The sequence below is a fragment of the Pyrus communis genome, chromosome 16 (assembly GCF_041283825.1).
Source record: "Pyrus communis isolate YQ-2024b chromosome 16, ASM4128382v1, whole genome shotgun sequence".
In the NCBI taxonomy this organism is placed as follows: Eukaryota; Viridiplantae; Streptophyta; class Magnoliopsida; order Rosales; family Rosaceae; genus Pyrus; species Pyrus communis.
This window is the reverse complement of record NC_142580.1, coordinates 1,165,097-1,186,725: the sequence shown is the minus strand read 5'-3', so window position 1 is coordinate 1,186,725 and position 21,629 is coordinate 1,165,097. Positions and strand designations below refer to the sequence as shown.

The window sequence follows — 21,629 nt, the reverse complement described above, 5'->3', positions numbered from 1 at the left end:
ATTCTTATGTAAATAAATAGATTAGACAGGGATATAATTGTAATTGTAAGAGCAGTGTACTGTCTATATATACACTGCTGCATCATTGTAAGATTATCTGATTAATCAATATATGAGAGATATTTAGAAACTGTGGATCTTGGTTTTCTACATGGTACCATCGCCACACCGCCTCACGGCTTCTTCGATCCTGCCTTCTTCCGCTCTTCTTTGATCGTCTTCTCCGATCGTCTTCTCCGCCGTGATTGTTTGAAGTGTTGTTCTCCTCCGATTCAGATTCTTGCTTCCTTTTCTTGAATCTTGATGGCTTCTCCCTCCGATTCTTCTTCTCCAATTGACTCGGTGCCTCCCTCAAACCCTAATTCCTCTTCCCCAAATCTCAATACCTCTCAGATGTATAATTCTCTCACGATTCAGAACATTGGCAGTATGGTTCCGATCAAGCTTCGGCGATCCAATTATCTGCCGTGGCGAGCTTTGTTTGCTCCGATTCTCCGTCGCTACAAGCTTCTAGGGATTGTTGATGGCACTGAGCCTTGTCCATCTCCCTTTCTTCCAGATCGCTCCATCAATCCAGGTTTTGAGCAATGGTATGGGAAAGATCAGAATTTACTTATCTGGTTCAATTCGACGCTCTCTGAGGAAATTATTCCGTTCACAGTCGGTGTCTCTTCTGCTCGTGCTCTCTGGCTCAAGCTTAAGCAGCGTTTTGGTGGTATCTCAGATGTACATATTCATCAATTGCGTTCGAAGCTTCAAAATGTTCAGAAAGGCTCTCAATCCATGGCTGGCTATCTTCAACAAATCAAGGAGATCTCCGATTCTCTCACTGCCGCTGGTGCATCTGTTACTGATCGTGATCTCATTGCTGCGACTCTTGCAGGTCTTACTGATGATTTTGAATCTTTCACTGATTCCATCTTACTTCGCCTTTCTTCTACTTCGTTGGATGAATTACATGGCCTGTTGCTCGCTAAGGAGTTGTCCATGGAGCGTCGCAAGAAACTTTCCTCTTCTGAGCCCTTTCATGCCTTCTCTGTGCAAAGTCAACCGCCTCTCCTTCCTACACCACCACAAGCTCTTGCTGCTCACAATCCTAGAGCATCACCACTTCAGAATTCTTTTCAATATAATTCTAACAGAGGCTACAATCGTGTTCTACCCGAGGCTTTAACCGTGGTTCTAATCGCAGCTACAATCGTGGTTCCAATCGTGGGAATTTCAACTCTGGTTTCACTCGAGGATCTTATAATTCTGGATTCAATCGTCATGTTTCCTCTTCAGGATCCAAAACTTCTTGTCAAATTTGTGGCTCTACTAGTCATGAAGCTCTTGATTGCTTCGACAGAATGAATCCCGAAATCTCAGGCAAGTTTCCTCCAGCTAAACTTGCTGCCATGTGTGCTCACTATACTGCAAAGTCCTCCAATCCTTGGCTCATTGATTCGGGTGCTACCTCTCACATTACGAATGATATATCAAATATTCAATCTCCTACTCCCTACCATGGTGAAGACAAGGTGTACATCGGAGATGGTAAAGGTCTGTTTATAGATCATATTGGCACCTCTATTTTGCATACTCCTGCTCACTCGTTTAAATTGCAAAATGTTCTTCATGTGCCTCAAATGAAACATAGTCTTCTCTCTGCTTATCAGTTTATTAAAGATAATGATTGTTCATTAACACTTGACATTCATGGATCCTCTGTCAAGGATCGTTTTACGGGGAAGACGCTTTTGCGGGGCCAAGTTAAAGATGGCTTCTTTCCGCTTCATGGTTCATCTGTTCTCTCTCCTGTCACTCATACTCATACTGCACTTGTAAGTACTTCTGCTAATGTTCGCATATGGCACAGCCGCCTTGGTCATCCATCTTCTGCTATTTTTCGCAAAGTCTTGTCTACCAATAAAGTTGTTGTTCAAGGCAACTCTTCTCTGGCCTTCTTCTGCAAAGACTGTGCTTTAGCAAAGAATCACAAGCTTCCTTTTGGTACTCATCAATCTGTATCTACTAAAAGTCTAGATTTGTTGCACTGTGATGTCTGGGGACCATCTCCTGTTGTATCAGTGAGTGGCTATAGATATTACTTGCTTATTGTTGATGATCACAGCAAGTATAGTTGGTTTTTTCCCTTAAAGTCCAAGTCTTCTGTATTTTCAACTTTTGTGGAGTACAAGTCCTATGTAGAGAACACTCTTGGTAATAAAATAAAAGTTGTTCGCTCTGATTCAGGGGGTGAGTTTACCAGTCATCAATTTCAGAATTTTCTTAAACTTCATGGCATTTTGCAACAATTTAGCTGTCCTCATACTCCTGAGCAGAATGGATGTGTTGAACGGAAACATCGTCATTTAGTTGAAACTGCTCGTACACTCTTCGTGAAATCTCAAGTGCCTCATATGTTTTGGGTTGAAGCTTTTTCCACTGCTACATATCTAATCAATTGCCTTCCCCTTGGTGGTGTACTGCAGTCCCCTTGGGAACTCCTCTTTGGCACTCCTCCCGATTATTCTCGACTCAAGATTTTTGGTTGCTGTTGTTATCCCTGGCTCAAACCCTATACTACATCTAAGTTGGCCAGCAAGAGTAAATCCTGTGTTTTCCTTGGGTACAGTCTTCAACACAAGGGGTATCGTTGCCTTGATCCAGTTACACAACAGGTATATATCTCTCGGCATGTCATCTTTGACGAGACTACCTTTCCCTTTCAGAGTTTATCATCTGATTTTCCTAATGCACCTCATGTTCTTGCTGATACTTCTCCAATGAATTCATCTGTCAATCTACAATTCACAATACCTGCTGCTCACTCTGTACCTCCCGTGCATCCTCTAGTATCTGTTAATGTTCCTGTATCTCCAGAGGATCTTCCAGTACCTGTTGATGTTCCAGTACCTCCTGAGGATCTTCCAGTACCTGTTGATGTTCCAGTACCTGTTGATGTTTCAGTGAATCTTTTTTCTGCCCCTTCTTCTGTTCCTAATACTCATCCTATGATCACTAGATCCAAAGCTGGTATCTCTAAACCGAAAGCCTACTCCGCCACCAAACACCCTTTACCTGATACGGTTGATATTCTTCCCACCACTTATCTTCAGGCCTCAAAACATGCTCACTGGAGGGCTACTATGCAGGAAGAAATAAATGCTCTGCAGTCAACCGGCACTTGGTCTCTCGTTCCTTTTACCTCCCAACAAAATATTGTTGGATGTAAGTGGGTGTTTCGAGTTAAGAAACATCCCAATGGTACTATAGACCGTTACAAAGCTCGGCTTGTGGCCAAAGGATTTCATCAGCAAGCTGGTTTGGATTACAAGGAAACATTTAGTCCTGTTGCAAAACCTGTCACCATTCGGATTCTTCTATCTCTTGCAGTTCAATATGACTGGTTTCTCAATCAATTGGATATCAGTAATGCTTTTCTGCACGGTGACCTTCAAGAAGATGTCTACATGCAGCAACCTCCTGGTTTCAATGATCCAAATTATCCGACTCATGTTTGCAAGCTTCGTAAATCCTTGTATGGATTGAAACAAGCCCCTCGGGCCTGGTTTGACAAATTATTTGCAGTACTTCAGTCCTTGGGTTTTCATCAATCTCAATCTGATGCTTCTTTATTTGTGCTCCAAGAATCTGTTCCTGTTTTTGTCTTGGTGTATGTCGATGACATACTTGTCACAGGTCCAAATCCTGCAGTTTGTCAACGTTTCATTCAGACCTTAAGTATTGTTTTTCCCGTGAAGGATTTAGGCCCTTTGCACTATTTTTTGGGTCTTGAGGTTCAGAGATCTGCTGCTGGTCTTTTCTTACATCAAAGCAAGTATATTTTTGACTTACTTCACAAGACCCGCATGGATGGTGCTAAACCATGCCTCACTCCTCTTGGATCTCTCAAACTCGATCACACTGGTCCCTTGTTACCTGATCCAGCAGAATACCGATCTATTGTGGGTGCTTTGCAATACTTAACTTGGACACGACCTGATTTATCCTTTGCTGTCAATCAAGTCTGTTAGTTTATGCATGCTCCCCGCGAACCACATCTTCAAGCAGCCAAACGTATTCTCAGATTCCTCAAAGCCACAGTCAGTCATGGTTTGTGGTTCACGAAAGGTAATGTTCATCTTACTGCCTATTCTGATGCTGATTGGGCTGGCTGTCCATTCGATCGTCGATCTACTAGTGGCTATTGCATATTCCTGGGATCCAATCTTATTAGCTGGAGTGCTAAGAAGCAACCCACGGTTGCTCGTTCCTCAACTGAAGCCGAATACAGATCATTAGCGCACACAGCCGCTGAAATCACCTGGATTTGCAAAGTGTTCAAAGATCTTGGTCTCCAGCTTCCTCAAGTCCCTTCTCTCTGGTGTGATAATCTGTCTGCCATATCCCTTGCATCCAATCCAGTCTTTCATGCTCGCACCAAGCATATTGAACTTGATTACCATTATATTCGCGAGTTGGTCCTTGCTAATCTACTCAAAGTCCAGTATGTGTGTTCTCAAGATCAGTTAGCTGATATTCATACCAAATCTCTGTCTAAATCTAGGTTTCTGTATCTGCAATCCAAGCTTGCCCTTGGACCTTTCGATGCCTCCAAGTTCAGCTTGAGGGGGTGTAAAGAGTCAAGTAAAATTAGTTAAATGTTTGTTATGATTCTTATGTAAATAAATAGATTAGACAGGGATATAATTGTAATTGTAAGAGCAGTGTACTGTCTATATATACAATGCTGCATCATTGTAAGATTATCTGATTAATCAATATAGGAGAGATATTTAGAAACTGTGGATCTTGGTTTTCTACAGAGAACACCTTGATCGGCTAACTGGATTACTATAGAGCTGAAGAAATCAAGCAATTCGACAGCTCCAATCCTCCATTCCCGCTTCTTTATCCACCCGTCCGAAATATTAAAAGGTTTTCGACCCGATACACGACCACCAATAATCCCCACCGTTGACATCGCCGGCCTCCACACCCATCACCGCTCATCCGTCGTTGACAAAATCAGTCGCGCGTGCCGAGCACGGGGTTCTTTCAGATCACCAACCAAGGTATCCCATCACCGATTTTGGACCGTACGATCGAATCCATCAAGGCGTTCCACGAGCAGTCGGCAGAGGGTCAAATCCTGGTTCTTGAACAAGTGCCGGGTATTTGTCAAAAGACGAGTTTGTTGGGTGGGACCGGGAGATCCTACGTCTGGGAGAGGTGCTGTTGGAACTTACAAGCGAAGGGCTGGGATTGGGCCCCGGTAAGTTGAGGGAAATGACGTGTATGGACGAAAGCCGGGCAATGGTGGGTCATTACTACCCGTACTGCCCGCAGCTTGATCGGACGGTGGGGCATGCATCTCATTCTGATCAGAGAGTGCTGAGTGCTGACCGTGCTCCTTCAGGGTCAAACGGGGTGGGTTCCAGTTTAAGTTATGGTGAGGGTTGGTTGGATGTGAAGCCAGTTCCTGGTGGTCTTGCTAGGGACTTGCTATTAACGTTGGCGACGTACTTCAGGTAAATTTTATTTTACCTAAACTACCCTACAAGGTTGCAATGGTGACATGAAAGTTATATGCTTTTACCTAAACTATCATATTAATGTTCTTTAAAATATATTTTTCCTTGCTTGGAGCTCAACTTGTTTTTTGAGCAATTAGGAGTTCGCCTTGTTCTGCATGCGCGAAGCACCCCTCATCTTGTGTGCCTGGATTTGCCTCGCTCTAAATGTGAGGTATCCGTGTTGTTTTACTTGCCAGAAGTCCGCATCTTTTTGCGTCCACGGAGCCCACATCGTTTTGGTGTGCACGAAGCCAACCTCATTTCCGTGCGCAGCAATCACCGTGATTTGTGCAAGGTATCCTTTCTCGTTTTTTGTGTGCAGAGCTTGCCTCGCTTTGCATGTCTGAAGCGCGCCCCTTTTTTGTGAGCGAAGGCTGTCTTATTTTGCATGGGTCAAGTTGCCTAACACCATATTTTTTTTACCTAAATGCAAAAAAAACAGCATACATCAAGGGCATGTATCTGAGACGGTCATGATTGTGATAGAGTGATTTGATTAGGGGAGTGAAGGCTATAGATCCCTTGTTGCGTATTGTCGCTCATTGAATTCATTTGCCTCTATGGTTAAGTGGCTTAACCCCCAACTATGTTGTGGACATCCTCTGATGGAGTGCCTCTTTTTACCGATGATAGTGTCGTCTCGAGCCTTGACCATCTTGGAGGGACAAAAAAAAAATATATATATTATTCCGTTCACTTATATTATAACATGTAGAGTACCGTTTGAATACCTAACATTTGAAAAAATCTCTCGAGTATTGGAGTTGTCTAGAATATGTGTGTATCTTTTCATCACAAAATCGAAATGGAATAATTGAATAATTCGTTGGTTAATTTTTCAGATTATGTCCAACGGTGAGTACAAAGCTGCTCTTCATCGGGTGTTGGCAAACCCATACCGCGAACCTCGGGTGTCAGTCGCAGTGTTTTTGCACTCAAGAGGACACATATGGCCCATTGCCGGAGCTGGTCTCGCCGGTGAAACCGGCACTTTACCGTCAGTTTACTCTTGCAGAGTTCATGCAAAGGTAAAATAAAGGAACTAATGACAAATCTTTTATAAATCACTTTGAGCAGTACAAACATCAATGACTAAAGCTTACAAATGAAAACAATGTGGGTTCTAATCGAATCCAAACGATTTATGACCTACACAGATTTCAAACCAAACTTGATATTTTCTTATCCAGATTACATTGGTGTTTCCAGGTTTCCTCCGTCCCCAAACCACTCTGACATGTCTTCATCGTCGGTTGAATCAGAAAGCTCCAAACTTTTTGGAATTTTGACAAACCTAGATTCGTTATTGTTTGCCTTATGCGTCAAGGTGCCTTTGCTCCTCTCTAACATCTTCAACTTCCACAAGTCCTTTTTTTGCAGATTCTGAGACAGTTCCATCTTACCTCCTGTGGCGGGAAAACCTACTAACGCAGAAGCCTCATTCCATGAGTTCGAACGATTGCAGCCGTCATCTCCTTGGTTTGCAAATCTCCACTTGTCTGCAGCTCTAGTTGGACTTTGTGTAAATTGACTCTTATCAGTAATGTCAGTAGAATTCAAACTCTTCAACTTCCTAAGGTAGCCTCCGTCATCACATACAGGTTCAGCTGAAATCTCTGAAGAATGTGCTGCCTTAGACCTTTTATGATCGCATTCTAAGCACACCATATTTCTCTTAAAGTTGATATAATTGTAAGAACAACCCAAATCATATTAGCATGCTTAGCTAGGTCACGATCAAATGTAATGAGAAAAACTTACCTGGTGCAGCCATGGTGGTTGTTAATCATACATAAGAACTCTTCTACTCGCTCAAGACCTTGTGTTCCAATGGTGATAGAACCCTAGTTTTCAGAACGTGTTTTTGTGAGCAGGGAATCCTTATTTATAGATTTGAACTTCACCAACCTCCATCTATCATGGATGGGTGGTTACTAACTGCTGTAAACGCAGTGATCAGTTTCAAGAGTCGTGGAGCAATGTGGCATCCTTATCACGACCTATGTTTCCTTTATATTACGATGCTTATTTTCACATTTAAACTCGAAATCAGTTTGTATAACCACCAATTTGTATTTCAGCCTTATTCAACTTAGTTTAGTCCAATTAAGATTCTTACAATAATTGCACCTGCACGAAAACAGATCTCTAATCACAGAAGGTAAATTAGCAATACGGAACCACTTGAAACTGAAGCATTGATTTCCAAATCGAAAACGAATGAATGCGCATCACATTTGATAAGAGAAACTCACGTGTCACACTCCCACTCGCTGGGATTTATCTGCCGGTTTGGAGGCTTCTCTTTGCATTGCAAGCATCTACATCTGAAAAGACAATTACTCTCCAAATCTCAATAAGAAATGGAATTACAGAAGAATGTTAAGATCTTAGCAGCCATGACTTGTCACATATCCAGTCCCCCTTCTTCAACAGAAGACGTTCTTGATCCTCTCTATGTCGTGTCAGTCTTTCTTGGGAAAAATCATCACAACGAAGGCACTTGATATTTCTAGCAAAGTTTAGGAAGATGCATCTGCTGAAAAAAATATATTATTGAGGATAAAACAACTAAACTAGATTCAATAATCATAAACTGCACGATCAAGCTGTCAAATTACATGGGGCCAAGCCAGTCGCCTGGCTTCATTGGAACTTATTTGGCCTTATTCTTGTGGAATTGAATGGTCCGACACCAAAGCGACCCTCTTTATCCTTGTAGTTGTACACTTTGGGGGGATTGGAGTCGATGTCCTCAGTGCTGTACTCTATCATCTGTTTCAGTAGCCGTCTCACTGATTCTTTGACCATTTTGTTTAGACATGGCTTGTTCTCCACTGTACCAATAACGGGATCAAGCCCATACGTTAACAAGAAACGCATGACATCACCATCTTCCCATGCCTTCACGTATGTTCTCTCACAGTCTCCTCTCAAATTGCAGGAGCCGCAAACCTACTAAAATGCCTGTTCTTATTAGATATGACAATTCGAACTTATATCTTAAGCTTGAAGTACAAGATATTGAAAACGAGATAACTAATATGGATCAAAAGAAGACTGATAATATAGGCTCATTCAAATAAGAGGAAATTACTCAGATATTAAGCGCATGCATCTCCTTCATCAACACCCACATAAGCCCTTAGACGCTTTCCTGAGTTAACGACTTTCCTATCTAAGCTCGGGCATCCACATCTGGAAATGATCTGGATATCTTTCCTTGACAACATCCTGGCAACGAAGGGAATTTAATGAACAAAGGTCGAGAATACAAACATCGTATTTCAAGTCGAAGTCAGTAAATAACATCTCTGGCCTTCAGAAACAAGATAATCATCCTTATCATGCACACACTTGAAATGATAACTGCAAGCTTAAATGTTAATAGTAATGGCGAAACAAAACAACCTCAGTCATTTCAAACTCCACCTACGAATTCCGCTGCTAAATTTAACATGTCGTGCCGTGCATCCCACAGGGTTCAAATATCAAACAGGTTGCATCACAAGGGCCTCTTTCGAACTACTTCTTCACTACCTTTGAAAGAAAAACTCAAAAAGCGTTTCTGTGTCGTAAAAGCACTTTCTGGATAAGCACCTTTTCCAGGAAGCACTTGGGTGTTTAATAAGATTTCCACATAAACAGTCTCAACCAGCCCCAGTTGAAATAAGCAGAAAGGAAAACATTTCATCACAAGCGTTGTACTCAATGCCAGTCGTTTTTCAATCCAAATTAATTAAACTTACAACCTCAAACTTGAAAAGAAAAAATAATTTCAAAATTCATCCCTTTAAACCAAATCGTCGTCATTACCTTAAAAGGCCAGACCGGCCCCGGTCGGGTGGCTCATCGGCGCCCGGCGAAAATTGGGTGATTATGTTTGTGGGTTTTGAGTGTTTCGACGATTGAAGCTCTTTGACTTCGTTGACTATGAAGTCGAGCTTTGGATAATTGGGAGCTAGCGTTTCTCTGGGGCTGTGAAATTGGGAAATTTGGGAGAGGAATTTGGGGCTTTGAAGTGGGTTCTGAGGAAAGGATAGAGAGTGCCATGGCCGGCTCTGAGAAGCTTGCACATTTGGGGTTTTCTGATTTTGGCGGAGAAGGGACGGGATGACCGTTATGTTTGTTTGAAGTTTAAAACCCCGCATCAGGGTTTACATAGCGCAGCACTTGGTGAATTGCTACTTAGGACAATTTGTAGGAACGTCCTTGTACTTTACTTATAATTTCACTATCATCCTTGCAGATTATTAGTTTTCAGTTTGGTCCTCGTAAATTTCTTTGTTTTTTGTTGATACGACGATATTTGTGAATACTAGACTAAGTGACACAGTACGTCAGCTATATATATATATATATATATTTTTTAAGGGATCAGTTGGTGCTTTCGGCACAGCAGTCCACCTTTCCGAGAGCTGGAAAGACTCATATAGGCATTTCAGCCTCCTCTGGCCACCATCGTGCAATTCACCAGAGCCATAAATCAAATTCAAAACGTATCGTGTGGAATACGAGCCTGAAATTCATCATAACATGTCAGCTATAATTAGTCAAACTTGAAACCTCATACTCAAAAATTATGTCTTGGATTGGACGACCCTGACCTAATGACTCTTGGCCGAAAAATTATTAATTCACACATAAGCATGTACATCATGCACATATATCCTGCAAATTCTTCTTCTCGAATCCTTTTTTATAACACATCAATTTGCTCTCTCTCATCGGAAGATGGAGAATAGCAACTTAGAGAGGGGGCAACAATTAAACACTAAAAACAAATTACGATAAAATAAAAACTTAATCTAATTCCTCTTTTACACTTTTTGATCCGCCTGAGAAGTTTGCCCTAAACCAGTCCAATTTTTTGGCTGGACGGAAACTTCTTCTAAACAATTTCTATGTACAGTGCAAGAGAATCTTGATTTTTTAATTAATTGAAAGAACAAGCCAGTACATTCTCCTCCTCTTGTTTCTGTTCCGAGGTAAGCCGTTCGACCAAAATGTCCAACGCTTCCTTCATCCACCAATGTTGGCATGCCTCTCTTGCTTTCGTTGTAGTCATCTATATAAAAATATTTTGATCGCATAAGATTTACCGTTTAATTTGAAAAATCACTGTCTAATATGTACGTACAATTAACTCATTAAATAAAAATTATTAGTTTTATGCATATAGATCAAATTATGATTTACGTGCAGAATCATACCCATATTCTTTGTCGTACATTCTTCTCAGGCCAAAGATCTAGTTGCTCCTTGACAAACAAGGGAAACATGTACCCTTCATAATATGTCTCTTGGCTTTTGCTCATGAAACTCCATTTGCCCAATTGGCACTGCAATCATATATTACAACTTAAATTAGGACAAAACATTTGCCAAAATGGAATTTAATTTCGCGGTAGAACATTAATCCCATCATCAATGACAATAGTTTGACTCTCGCCTGCCCTGCTTCGGTCCCCAATCAAATGTGAAAAGGGAAGTGAAAGAACAAAGAAAAGATACCAACCTCAACATTGCCTAGGACCCCTGCTTCTTCTAGTGACTCTCTTGAAGCAGCTTCTTCCACGGATTCATCAAGTTCCCAACCACCCTAATTAATAGACAAAATACATAGTTGAATTTTTTATGGATATATAATAGGGGCAGAAAGCAATTTTTAATTCTTTTAGGGAACCAGCCGATGGCTTCGCCACATCAGTCGCTCTTCCGGGAGAAGGGAAAACTTACCTTAAGAAATAAATTTAGAAACAAAATAACCTCATGTAATTTATACCTTAGGGAACATAAATGCATTGCCTTTCTGTGAAGTGATCACAAGGACTTCCAATTCGTTGCTAATGGCACCATCACTGCCATCTTTGTATCTATAGGGAATGCATCTGCAACATTGAATATTAAACAAATTAAACATATTAAACATATTATTAATCGTGATTACCTTTTATTAAAGCTAAAATACGGGAAAAAGTCAATTGTCGTAACAATAGAAAAATCCATAAACCGAACAAAACTTAAATGGATTCATTTGACAAGTGCGAGATATATGAGTATGTCCCCACGGTGACGAGAGATTCTCAGATACAAGAGATATACAACCAATTATACATTAGAATTCTCTCTCTCTCTCTCTCTCTCTCTCTCTCTCCCCATCATGAAAGAAAAAGAACACGAACGGGAGGAGCCAACCACTACTTTTTCAATGTAACAAAACCATGTCAAGAAAAGCTCAACAACAACAGTAACAACAACAACCAGAAAAGAAGAAGAAGAAGGAGAAGAAGAAGAAGAAGGAAAAGAGCTTCACCCTACGACTTGCCGGCGGCCCATGTTGTACCTCTGCAATTCCCTTCCCGTCCGAGCAACCAAACAAGTCATCTTTTTGGAATCTAGGTTTGCAGTTCTGATCAACCAAATTAATTAATTGAACACAGAAAAGGCCAAGAAACAAAAGGGGAAAGGGGTTGTTTGGAAATATGGATTGGCTAGGATTTGTTGTGTTATTATATCCCAAATCCAAAAAAAGTTGATCGAGTTATATAAATATTGGAGGTTAAGACAGAAATGCAATTGTGCAATGTAAGTTCAGATTTTGGGGGCACAGAGAAAAAGCATGGGTTGGCAAAGACACACCAAGTAGATATATATAGAAAAAGGCTTTGATGGCCATCGTTTCAAGATAACAAAACTCCGTTTCTCTCTCTATCTCCACACTAATTTATTACTATATTGGGTAGGTCGTATCTCCGGTAATGTATCATATATATGAACCGTTGGGACAAATTTTTTTACCTGTATCAGGGAACACTTTTGATATAGATGTAATGTATATTTTTATGTGTTACGGAATATGAATAGACGACATAACTGATACTATATTAAAAAGAATAAATGCATGTAGCTCTCTCAAAAGTAAGACTCTTCATATATTTACTGTCATCTCATAGTTTAATGTTGATTATCAGGTTAACATTATAAAATATTATGCTAAAAACATGAGATGTCAGAGAATCTATGCAAAATCCCATTTTATGAGAATCTCTTGGTATTCTCTAAAGGATATGTATTATAATTTAAACAAAAAACATTACGTGTAAGCATAACAGACATGTAGAAAATTTCTCGTACGCTAAAGAGAGAGAGGGACAAACGTAGTCCAACTAATGCCGTGGGTGGGGACGACATTCACGTCGCCTTCTGAGACGGATTTGTTTCGTTTGAGTCTCGGAGGGCTTCTATGTCGTTTCCCAACAACAACCCTTTCTTGTTATTGGTTGAGTCCACGCGGCGAGAATTCATTGGGCCGGTGGAAGTTGACTTTCTGAGGACATGCTCACGTGTATAGATCATGCGCATGCCTTTTACTTCGGTGATGTTTTTATGTCTGTCCCTTCCTACTTTCCCGCACGCGCAGGAGAGTCATGGCTTGCCCTCCGGTTGTTATTTGAGTTGTTTCGTTACTAGCCTTCTTTCACGCGCAACAGAATCAAGGCATATTCCTTTTACTCGATTGTTTTTTTTATTTGCTTCCATTATTAGTCTTTTTGTATACGTTCTTGCGCTTGCAAGAAACTTTTCATGTTTTTACGGGCATTGTTATACTTTTGGACGAGAGCGTTGTCAAAAGTTTCAAATGATTGAGATCATACTAGTAAGAAATTAAATGAAGGGCACCAAGAGCATTCGTATATGTACCCTCTCCAGAAAGTTCAATAATTCGCAATGTTAAAAGGAATATGGCTTTTTTGCCATTCATTCTTACTGCATGCATGCATATTTTCAATGTTTTGTGTGTAGCTATAGTATATGTCATTAGGGTTCAGTCATCGAACATTGTATAAAATATTGAATCTATGTGTATGATTACGTATTTTACATGGATGAATAATGTTAATAATAAGCTGAATTTTAAATCCTTCGATATCATAAATAGTTTGTTACGTCTATATATCTATTTGATTGATGTGACATAGAAAGAGTCTGCAAGAAAAACTTACCTGAATCGCTCTGCTTCATGCATGCTTTCTTTAGATAAGGTAAACATGAGTTATTTTAGTTTCTTTCGTAGTCAAATACAAGTGTAATTTACATATTGATAAATGAATCTTTGAAATCCAATTTAAGTGAAGAAAATAAGGAACAATTATGTAATGGATCTGCCAGAAGAGTGCGCAAGCAAAATACGTATCAAATAGTTGTGGAAATTTGAATAGACATGGGAGTAGGTTGAGTTGTAGTAAAGAAGAATAGTATAAATATACAATGGATAGACTTTATTAGATCCTAACGGTAGTTTACATTCTTTGCCAAAATATTGAAAAGAAATTTGGGATCAATAATTTCCCTATCTAAACATATGCCACCACAAAAGAAATCTAAATGTCGCCATTTTATTGCGTTTATTCCACTTAGATTATGACACATTGCACGCTAACAACAACATAAATACAAGCAAAAACACTTTATATTTGCGTTTATTCTACATTGATTTTAACCTACCAAAATCAATCTCAAATGTATTAATCACTATTACTATTCGAATATTCAAAGTATGAATCTCAAGTTGAGGACGGAATAGATTTTGTATGTGATTATAAGTAGTTGAGCTAGTTTTTATATTGTTAATTGGTTTTATGGTGGAATCTAAACATTTTTTTCATTGCTAGCTATTTAAACAAGTAAATGAATCGTCACTAATACTATGATCCAGTGATGCTCATCTCCACTTATAAGTAAAGGATTTCAAATTCGACTTGCATATATTGTGAGTTCGATATCCAATTATGGCTGACCTAATATGTAACTTAATTTAAAGACTTAATTGGATTAATAGTCCCCTTAGTGATAGGGTAGTTGGAAGATAGTCCGTATGGTTAAAAAAAAAAAATTGATTTAAGCCCCTGTTATGAAGTCTAAGAAGATTTATTCTCAAATTTGAAAATTTCATCAACTTTCTGTTAATTATTAGCACGTGAGCCAGCCCTACGTGCTAACAATTAACAAAGAGTTCCGTTTTAGTTTAATATGTGTATGGAGAGTTCCGTTTTAGCCTAATATGTGTGGTTCACGTGCTAATAATTAACAAAAAAATTGATGGAATTTTCAATTTTGAACATAAATCCTAACAGACTTCACCACAGGGGCTTAAATTCTAATTTTTTTTAATCACATGAGCTCTCTTCCAACTATTTTATTACCACAAAGACTAATAATCCAATTAAACCTTATTTAAATCTTAATCGTAAATATTATAGTATCGAATAAATGAGCCAAGATGAAAAAGACGTGAATGAAAAATGAATTTTTATAAATTGAAAAGTATACGTATTAATCAAAATCCAAAACAAGTCGCCTTCAAAGAGAGACTGATAAGTATAAGCCTCTTAGGTTTGAACTGGTCGGACTCACATGGACTTGAACATGCTTACTCTTCCGCGCACACCCCAAGAATTATTTGGTCTCTGTTTTCTCCCCTTCCATTGTTTAGTCTCCAAACATAAAAAAATTATAAGCCTCAGATTAAACACATATAGAATGACCACAAGGACTTCCAACTTCAAACATAATGTATACAAATATACGTAGAAGCATATTCGTGACACTACTTTTCTTACATAATTTGTTTTTTATAGATTTTGTAGAGTTCACTCCATAATGTACTTTAACAATTCGAACCGTCTATTTTTTAGAATATCATTTATAGATCATCCTTGCAAAAAAATTAGACAAATCCAAAATTATTAAAACATTCATATGTAGTGAAGAAAATGAACGAATACGATTCTACAAATAAACCCTAAACTCTTAATCTAACAATGATATGATTTTAAATTTGGGTGATTTTTGGTAAACATGATCTTTGAGGGATGGTCTAAAATATAAATGGTTCAGATCGTTGAAATACATTATAAAGTGGGCTTCATAAAAACGTATGTAAAAAATTGTATAAAAAAAATAGTGTCACAGATCCATTCCATATACATACATACATACATACATACATACATACATACATACATACATACATATATATATATATATATATATGAAATCGTTAAGGAAAATGATCTTCATTTTTTTTTATATAAAAATGGGGATTAGTCCCACACCTAATCTCCATTTTTTTGAAAAATAAAATTGGGGATTCCTTTGCATAAAGTGCCTATATATATATATATATATTTGTAGGAAGCCTTTAAAAGGTATTCGCATTTTTTTTTTTATAAAAATGAAGATTAGTTGTGGGGCTCATACCACATCGAATTTTAACGAATCCGAATCGTTTTATTTTTTAAGTTGCGCCTCATAGGTCATTCTAAGAAATTTTGAAATTTTATCGTGATAATTAAATATGCAAATGATTTCGAATTGAATTAAATTTTTGCACGGATGATCTATGAATCGAAACTTATAAAATAAATGATTCGAATAGTTGAAGTTAGATTGGAGCAAGTCTCATAACTAATCACCACTTTAAAAAAAAAAAATAGATATCACTCCCCTTAAAAGCCTGTATGTGCGTATGCATGCGCGCGTGTGTGTGTAATGGAGCGGTTGAGGGTGAATGCTAAAGTTTTGTTTTCTTAGGTGTGGCTTTGTCTTCACTCTTATGTTATGCCATTTGGGTTGAGGACAAAATCAAGATGGTTGGGATTTGGATAAATACTCAACTTGTATTTAGGTGAGGGCCTTAATTAAACCATGGGGCATGACAATATTGAATATATGTAAAACCTAAGAAAAGTCTTAACCCTATTAAATTTGGCCCCCCAATGTCTCATCACTGGTGATCGGTCACATGGGAAGTTTCCTAACGACCATATACATTATACACAGTGGATATGATATATATGGTAGGTAGTAGTTACTAGTTTAGATGAAAGAATTCTAGGGTGTGTTTGTAACACCAATTAAATCGATCGGAGATGAGTTTAATTATATTGCATATACATGTTATAACATAAATGAAATAATAATATTAATGATGTGTTAATGTTCTACAATCACATCGAAAAACTTTGTTATCTACGTTAATGTGCTATTCGAAAATAATAATTAATTTTTTGCTCGTATATGAATTTTTTTTCAATGTGCCTGTAATATGGGGTAGTACGTCGCATGTTATTATACAATTGAATGAGATTTTTTTTTTCCAAGTGTCCCTCTAATTATATCATAACATATGACTATACCTGGCAAACGGGCCGTCTTTGTTGTGTTCGTGTCATACCCGTTTTTGGTCATGCCGTTAAGATAACGGATTTTTAATAGGTCACTCGATAACGAATTGAATTGTTAACGGGTCGTGTCGGGTTAACTGGTTATGCAATAAATTGTCATATCTAATATCTAAATTCGACAAATAATATTTTATCGTTTTCTTAGAGGGTAACGAGTGACCCGATAACGACACGATTTGTTAATGGTTTCTTAATGGATGACTCGATAACGATCCAAATCATTAACAGGTTGAACAAAAACCTATTATTTTCGTGTTATTTCATGTCAAGTTAACGAATCATATAAAAAATTATCAAACGTACATATGACGTATTGTCTCGTATTTTGAAATACACTAAAACATCTCTCCTCGTATACATATAATATGGGCATCACATGTACATAGACTCGCAACTCATGTGCAATAGTTTAATCGGTATAGTTTTTTATGTTTTTATTCCTAACAGCTCACATGGAAGATTGAGAATCTGAATGACTAGCGAGCCAATTATTATTCACTAAAATATATTAACATTGCTAGTTATAAAATAAAATGCATCAAGATCCACGTTACAATTAATTATTAACCAATCATACCACGTTCATTCAACCTCTCTCTTTTTTTTCTTTTTTTTTATTATTCTTTCTTTTTATATTTTATCGATTCATTGAAACTTTTGTCCTCTGCACTTCGAATTCAAATTTTATATTTAAGTGAAGGCTAAAAAAAGCAAGGTTCATTGTCACTAGTACATTTTAACTACTTTTTTTATTATTATTATTATTATTATTATTATTATTATTATTATTATTATTATTATTATTATTCTTTCTTTTTATATTTTATCGATTCATTCAAACTTTTGTCCTCTGCACTTCGAATTCAAACTTTATATTTAACTGAAGTCTAAAAAAGAGCAAGGTTCATTGTCACTGGTACATTTTAACTACTCGAACAAAGATAAGAAAAAGGTCTAAGATTTCTTAAAAGAAATTTGTTCCCAAGCCGAAATTTAAGGCCAACACAAAACAATGTGCTTGGTATACAAGATTCTCACTTGTTTTTAATGGTCTCTTAATCTATTTTTCGTTTTTTAAAATATGACTAGCTAGTGATTTCGTCATGCAATCCACCTTTTTGGGGATTAAGAAGAATCACATAAGTATTTCAACCTCCATCAACCACCATCGTGTGATTCACCGATATCATAAATCAAACTTAGAATGTGTCATGTGGAACACTGCTTGTAATTCGTGTCTAACCCCTCAGTCACCCTATGATTTATTGATTTATGACTATAAAAAAGAGGAGTGCAGGTTCTAAAAGGCGTGCAAAATCATTTCCTTTTTCTCTAGCGCACACCAAAAGTACTTGTTCAAATGTGGTGCTTAAATGTACGTTTTTGATGTGCACTAGAGAAAAATCACAGGATTTGAATCTAGGACCTTCTCTGCCTGTATCCTAATACCCGAATTATCTGCCACTTGCTTGTGTGTTCGTATAGGGCTCTCTAGAGTTAAGTGACTGGGCTTGAGTGCATGCTTACGGTTTCAATGTGGAATGGGCTTTGCTCCAATTTACTCATAATATTTTTGTTGTACTTACATGCTTGTGTAGGTTGTTTTGTTTCAATTTTGTGGTTTTCTAAATTTAAAATTTTGTGTCTATAATATTTTGTTCAACCTTTGTTTTGGTATACCTTGTCAATTAAGATGGTAGGAATGTTGCCTCATTTGACGAATTGGACTGGCAACGCTAACAAAATGAAACTACAAAAACGAGACTTCAACAAAAAAACTAAGGAAAAAGTGAAAACCCAAATATACTACAATCTACAAATACTTTTAGTACAATTCAACTTTAAATTTATCTTATTTTTTTAACACGATGATAATGGAGTGATAATTCATGATCATGAATTGAACTCGCTATTTATATAAAATCTCCCACTTACAAGTAGCTTAATTTTTTTAAAATGTAATATATTCATAAAGTCACATCAAATACATGCAAGTATTGCAGTTAGTCTAAAAAATTAGACCGTTGTATCCAGTAGCAGATCTAAGATTCGAACCTTGGGGATCCGAGTGGTGAATACAAGTTTTTTAGCCAGAAACAGAGTACGAAGCGCGCAAATAAAAATTCAGTTTATTCACTAAGACATTTTGTCGAACACTTAGACTTGTTGTCGTTAGTCAAACCATGTGTGCACATGTCAACATATATCAACATATGCCGATGAAATCTGATGACTGATAAGGAGAGAATTTGTTGAGTGTTGTTGACGCAACCTGTCGAGATATTTCTAGCAAATATTACTTCAAACACTTGGCAGACACAAAAAAGACCCATACCAAACATTCAAAAAATTCTCTCAAGAGCTTCACATTATATTTTTCGAACTCTGATCCTAGGACATCATGTTTGTACCCTAATTTCTAAACAGAAAAGGGAAAGTTGAAAAAAATTGTATAAAAGTAGGTTGCTTAAACTCTGCAAACACCAAAAGGAAGCAAGTCTAAAAGAACTGCGTTGCAAGTAGGAATAATGCGCATTTACACGCGCACACAACCGTAAACGCTTGCTTTCGTGCTTTTCCGTATTTAATTGACTTCATACATTTCTTAATTTTGTTTACTTTCTACAAAGCTTGTTTTTGAAAGGGTAATTCATACTGTATCGATAAGAATCCCTACAAATCGACAAGTATCTTTCCCATTAAGCCTTCCACACATGTTCCACAAGAATCATCTTCATCCGTGACAGAAGGATAAGACTCAAAACATTACCATAATTTCACTTTCACCAAAAAGAAAAAAAACTTTTATCACCACGTAAATGCCCCCGTTCTTTAAATTCTTGAATAATACTCGGGTCATGACCAGTTAAGACATTGTATTCTTACCCAATACATACACCACTTGTTATTATCTTTTTAAAGAATACTACTGATTCACGATCTTTGATTTTTAATAATAATAATAATAAGACATGTATTACGTGATTCCTAACGTCGTTGAGTAAAGATTTAGGATTCTGATTCACAAAACTCAAATATTGTTTAGAAGAGATTTAATCACGATTGATCTATAAAATTGGACCTTCTAATCAAAATGCTCTCTAAAATTAAAAAAAAATAATTAATTTAGTTCCCGAAAATAAGTCTTGTAATTATCCTTTTGTTAAATTTTCTATTATTTTTTTGATGTGGCACACTAACAGAAAATTTGATGGAAAACTAACAGAATGACCAAATGATTTGCGAAACCCATTTTTAGGAACCAAATTGATAAACTTTTTATTACAGAGACCATTTTGATTGAAATATCCAATTTCAGGGACTAATCTTGATAAAAATCATTTTCTAGAATGTTTAAGAAAGGCATGAAGTCAAGTTGCATGCATTAATTATTTAATTACCTTGATTTGGTGCATTATTGTTCTTCATTATCAAGTCAAGGGACGAACATCATTCAAACAAGCGTGGAAGGCCGGTGGCATTGTTTGGCCAGCCACCCAATTTCTCTCTCTCTCTCTCTCGGACTTTGCCATTGTTCTTTGACCACAAATGACCCAACTAATGTCTGGATTAGGCTACTAATCAAACTAGTACAGTCACGAGGATACCTACAACCCAATAGTTGACAAAGAAACCATAGGGGGCACTGATCCTCTCCACCAATAAGATTATACACAAAAATGATAAAAATAGTCAAGTGGGTCCAACCACTATGGCTAAAATGATAGTTCCAATCCCAAGTTAGTGAGCATTATCGTCACTTGAGGATGGTGAGCAAAAATGCACCCTTAACTTATTAAATTGAACAGCTAGAATGAAAGAGAAATGTACGTTATAAGATAAAAGAATATGAAAACCTTGTGTAAACACGTCTCAAATTGATTTCATTCGGAGGAAGTTACTAAATATCTTAACTTCCCTTTTCTCACCATTCATGAACAAATCTTGTCGCTTTTCGTTTCTTTCTTCCCAATATTTAAAGCAATCAAAACGTTCATAACTCTCCAATAAACAAAAAGAAAAAACAGATACACAAGGCCGAAGGTGTGATTTCTTAACGCCATAAGAAAACGAGAGCGTTTGTTGTGCTGAGTCTTTTTATGGAGAACAAGAACATCACCACCAAGACGACGGGCGAAAACAACGACGACAACGGGAGCATGGACGAAGAGGGGACCTACAGCTACATGGCTGTCCCAATTCACAGCCAAGTGATGAAGATCAAGCAGGAGTTTGAGAAGATCAAGCACCCGTCTCTGCAGCAGCCTGCAGAGGTGAGGCTGAGACGCGTGATTATGCGGGAGATTACCCGGCAGCGCTCGCGTTCGCCGCTGGGGCTGGCCACATAGGGATAACCTCGTAGGGGTTGCCCTGCCTGCGTCTGCATGGTGATGGTGGCGACGCTTTAGAGTTAGAACTTTTTCGTGGTTTTTTCCCTCCTACTGTTTGTTTTCTGGTTTTCCCTTTTACTGGTATTCTGGGGTTTTACAGTTTTACTTCTACTACGTTAGTTGTACAGGTAGAAGTTTGTTGTGGGAAATTTAAGGAATGGTGAAATTAATGTTAATTTTCTGCTTGCTTGGTCTCATCGTTTCTTAGTTTAATTTCATGATTATATACTTTTTTTAAATTTATTTCTGTAAGTTTTGCAGTTTCGGAGGATGATCAGACATCATATGCTTCGTTTTACCGTAGAATTTTGCGAATTAATCTGTGTTTTGGTTTCCTCATCGTATTATCTGAGAATATTCTTCGTCGATGCATAAAAAGTTCAAAACATCCTTTTTCTGTGATTAGAAAGAGTCATTTTCTTCAATTT

General features: G+C 37.7%; 3 protein-coding genes across 5 annotated transcripts; 2 read left to right on the top strand and 1 right to left on the bottom strand.

Annotated features, from left to right (window-relative positions):
* The first annotated feature begins 4,753 nt into the window (after positions 1-4,753).
* LOC137731205 (1-aminocyclopropane-1-carboxylate oxidase homolog 7-like) lies at positions 4,754-7,377 on the top strand. Of its 3 annotated transcripts, XM_088687340.1 has the most exons (4): positions 4,754-5,516; positions 5,635-5,856; positions 6,404-6,589; positions 6,771-7,377. In XM_088687340.1, exons 2-4 carry the CDS (start codon positions 5,678-5,680, stop codon positions 6,946-6,948), a joined length of 543 nt encoding a protein of 180 aa, XP_088543466.1. In that variant the 5' UTR covers positions 4,754-5,516; positions 5,635-5,677; the 3' UTR covers positions 6,949-7,377. The 3 variants fall into 3 exon arrangements, with proteins under 3 accessions (XP_088543466.1, XP_088543467.1, XP_088543465.1); XM_088687341.1 differs by lacking the exon at positions 5,635-5,856 and having other exon boundaries at positions 5,141-5,516; positions 6,942-7,377; XM_088687339.1 differs by lacking the exon at positions 5,635-5,856 and having other exon boundaries at positions 5,141-5,516.
* A 2,851-nt stretch (positions 7,378-10,228) lies between these two features.
* On the bottom strand, positions 10,229-12,185 carry NUDT17 (nudix hydrolase homolog 17). Its single transcript, XM_068471730.2, has 5 exons — positions 11,878-12,185; positions 11,347-11,452; positions 11,080-11,163; positions 10,775-10,903; positions 10,229-10,629 (listed from the first exon to the last, which is right to left on the bottom strand). Exons 1-5 carry the CDS (start codon positions 11,946-11,948, stop codon positions 10,498-10,500), a joined length of 522 nt encoding a protein of 173 aa, XP_068327831.1. The 5' UTR covers positions 11,949-12,185; the 3' UTR covers positions 10,229-10,497.
* Positions 12,186-20,715: 8,530 nt separating this feature from the next.
* Positions 20,716-21,398, top strand: LOC148689796 (uncharacterized). The gene has a single exon (XM_088687936.1). The coding sequence runs from the start codon at positions 20,911-20,913 to the stop codon at positions 21,157-21,159; it is 249 nt and encodes an 82-aa protein (XP_088544062.1). The 5' UTR covers positions 20,716-20,910; the 3' UTR covers positions 21,160-21,398.
* Positions 21,399-21,629: the final 231 nt, after the last annotated feature.

Coding starts and splice junctions, on each gene's coding strand:
- LOC137731205 (XM_088687339.1), top strand. CDS start 5,275: ATGACGTGTATGGACGAAAGCCGGGCAATGGTGGGTCATTACTACCCG. Junction 5,517..6,403: donor ACGTTGGCGACGTACTTCAG/GTAAATTTTATT, acceptor TTAATTTTTCAG/ATTATGTCCAACGGTGAGTA. Junction 6,590..6,770: donor CTTGCAGAGTTCATGCAAAG/GTAAAATAAAGG, acceptor TGGTGTTTCCAG/GTTTCCTCCGTCCCCAAACC.
- NUDT17 (XM_068471730.2), bottom strand. CDS start 11,948: ATGACTTGTTTGGTTGCTCGGACGGGAAGGGAATTGCAGAGGTACAAC. Junction 11,453..11,877: donor GGCCGCCGGCAAGTCGTAGG/GTGAAGCTCTTT, acceptor TCAATGTTGCAG/ATGCATTCCCTATAGATACA. Junction 11,164..11,346: donor ATGCATTTATGTTCCCTAAG/GTATAAATTACA, acceptor TCTATTAATTAG/GGTGGTTGGGAACTTGATGA.
- LOC148689796 (XM_088687936.1), top strand. CDS start 20,911: ATGGAGAACAAGAACATCACCACCAAGACGACGGGCGAAAACAACGAC.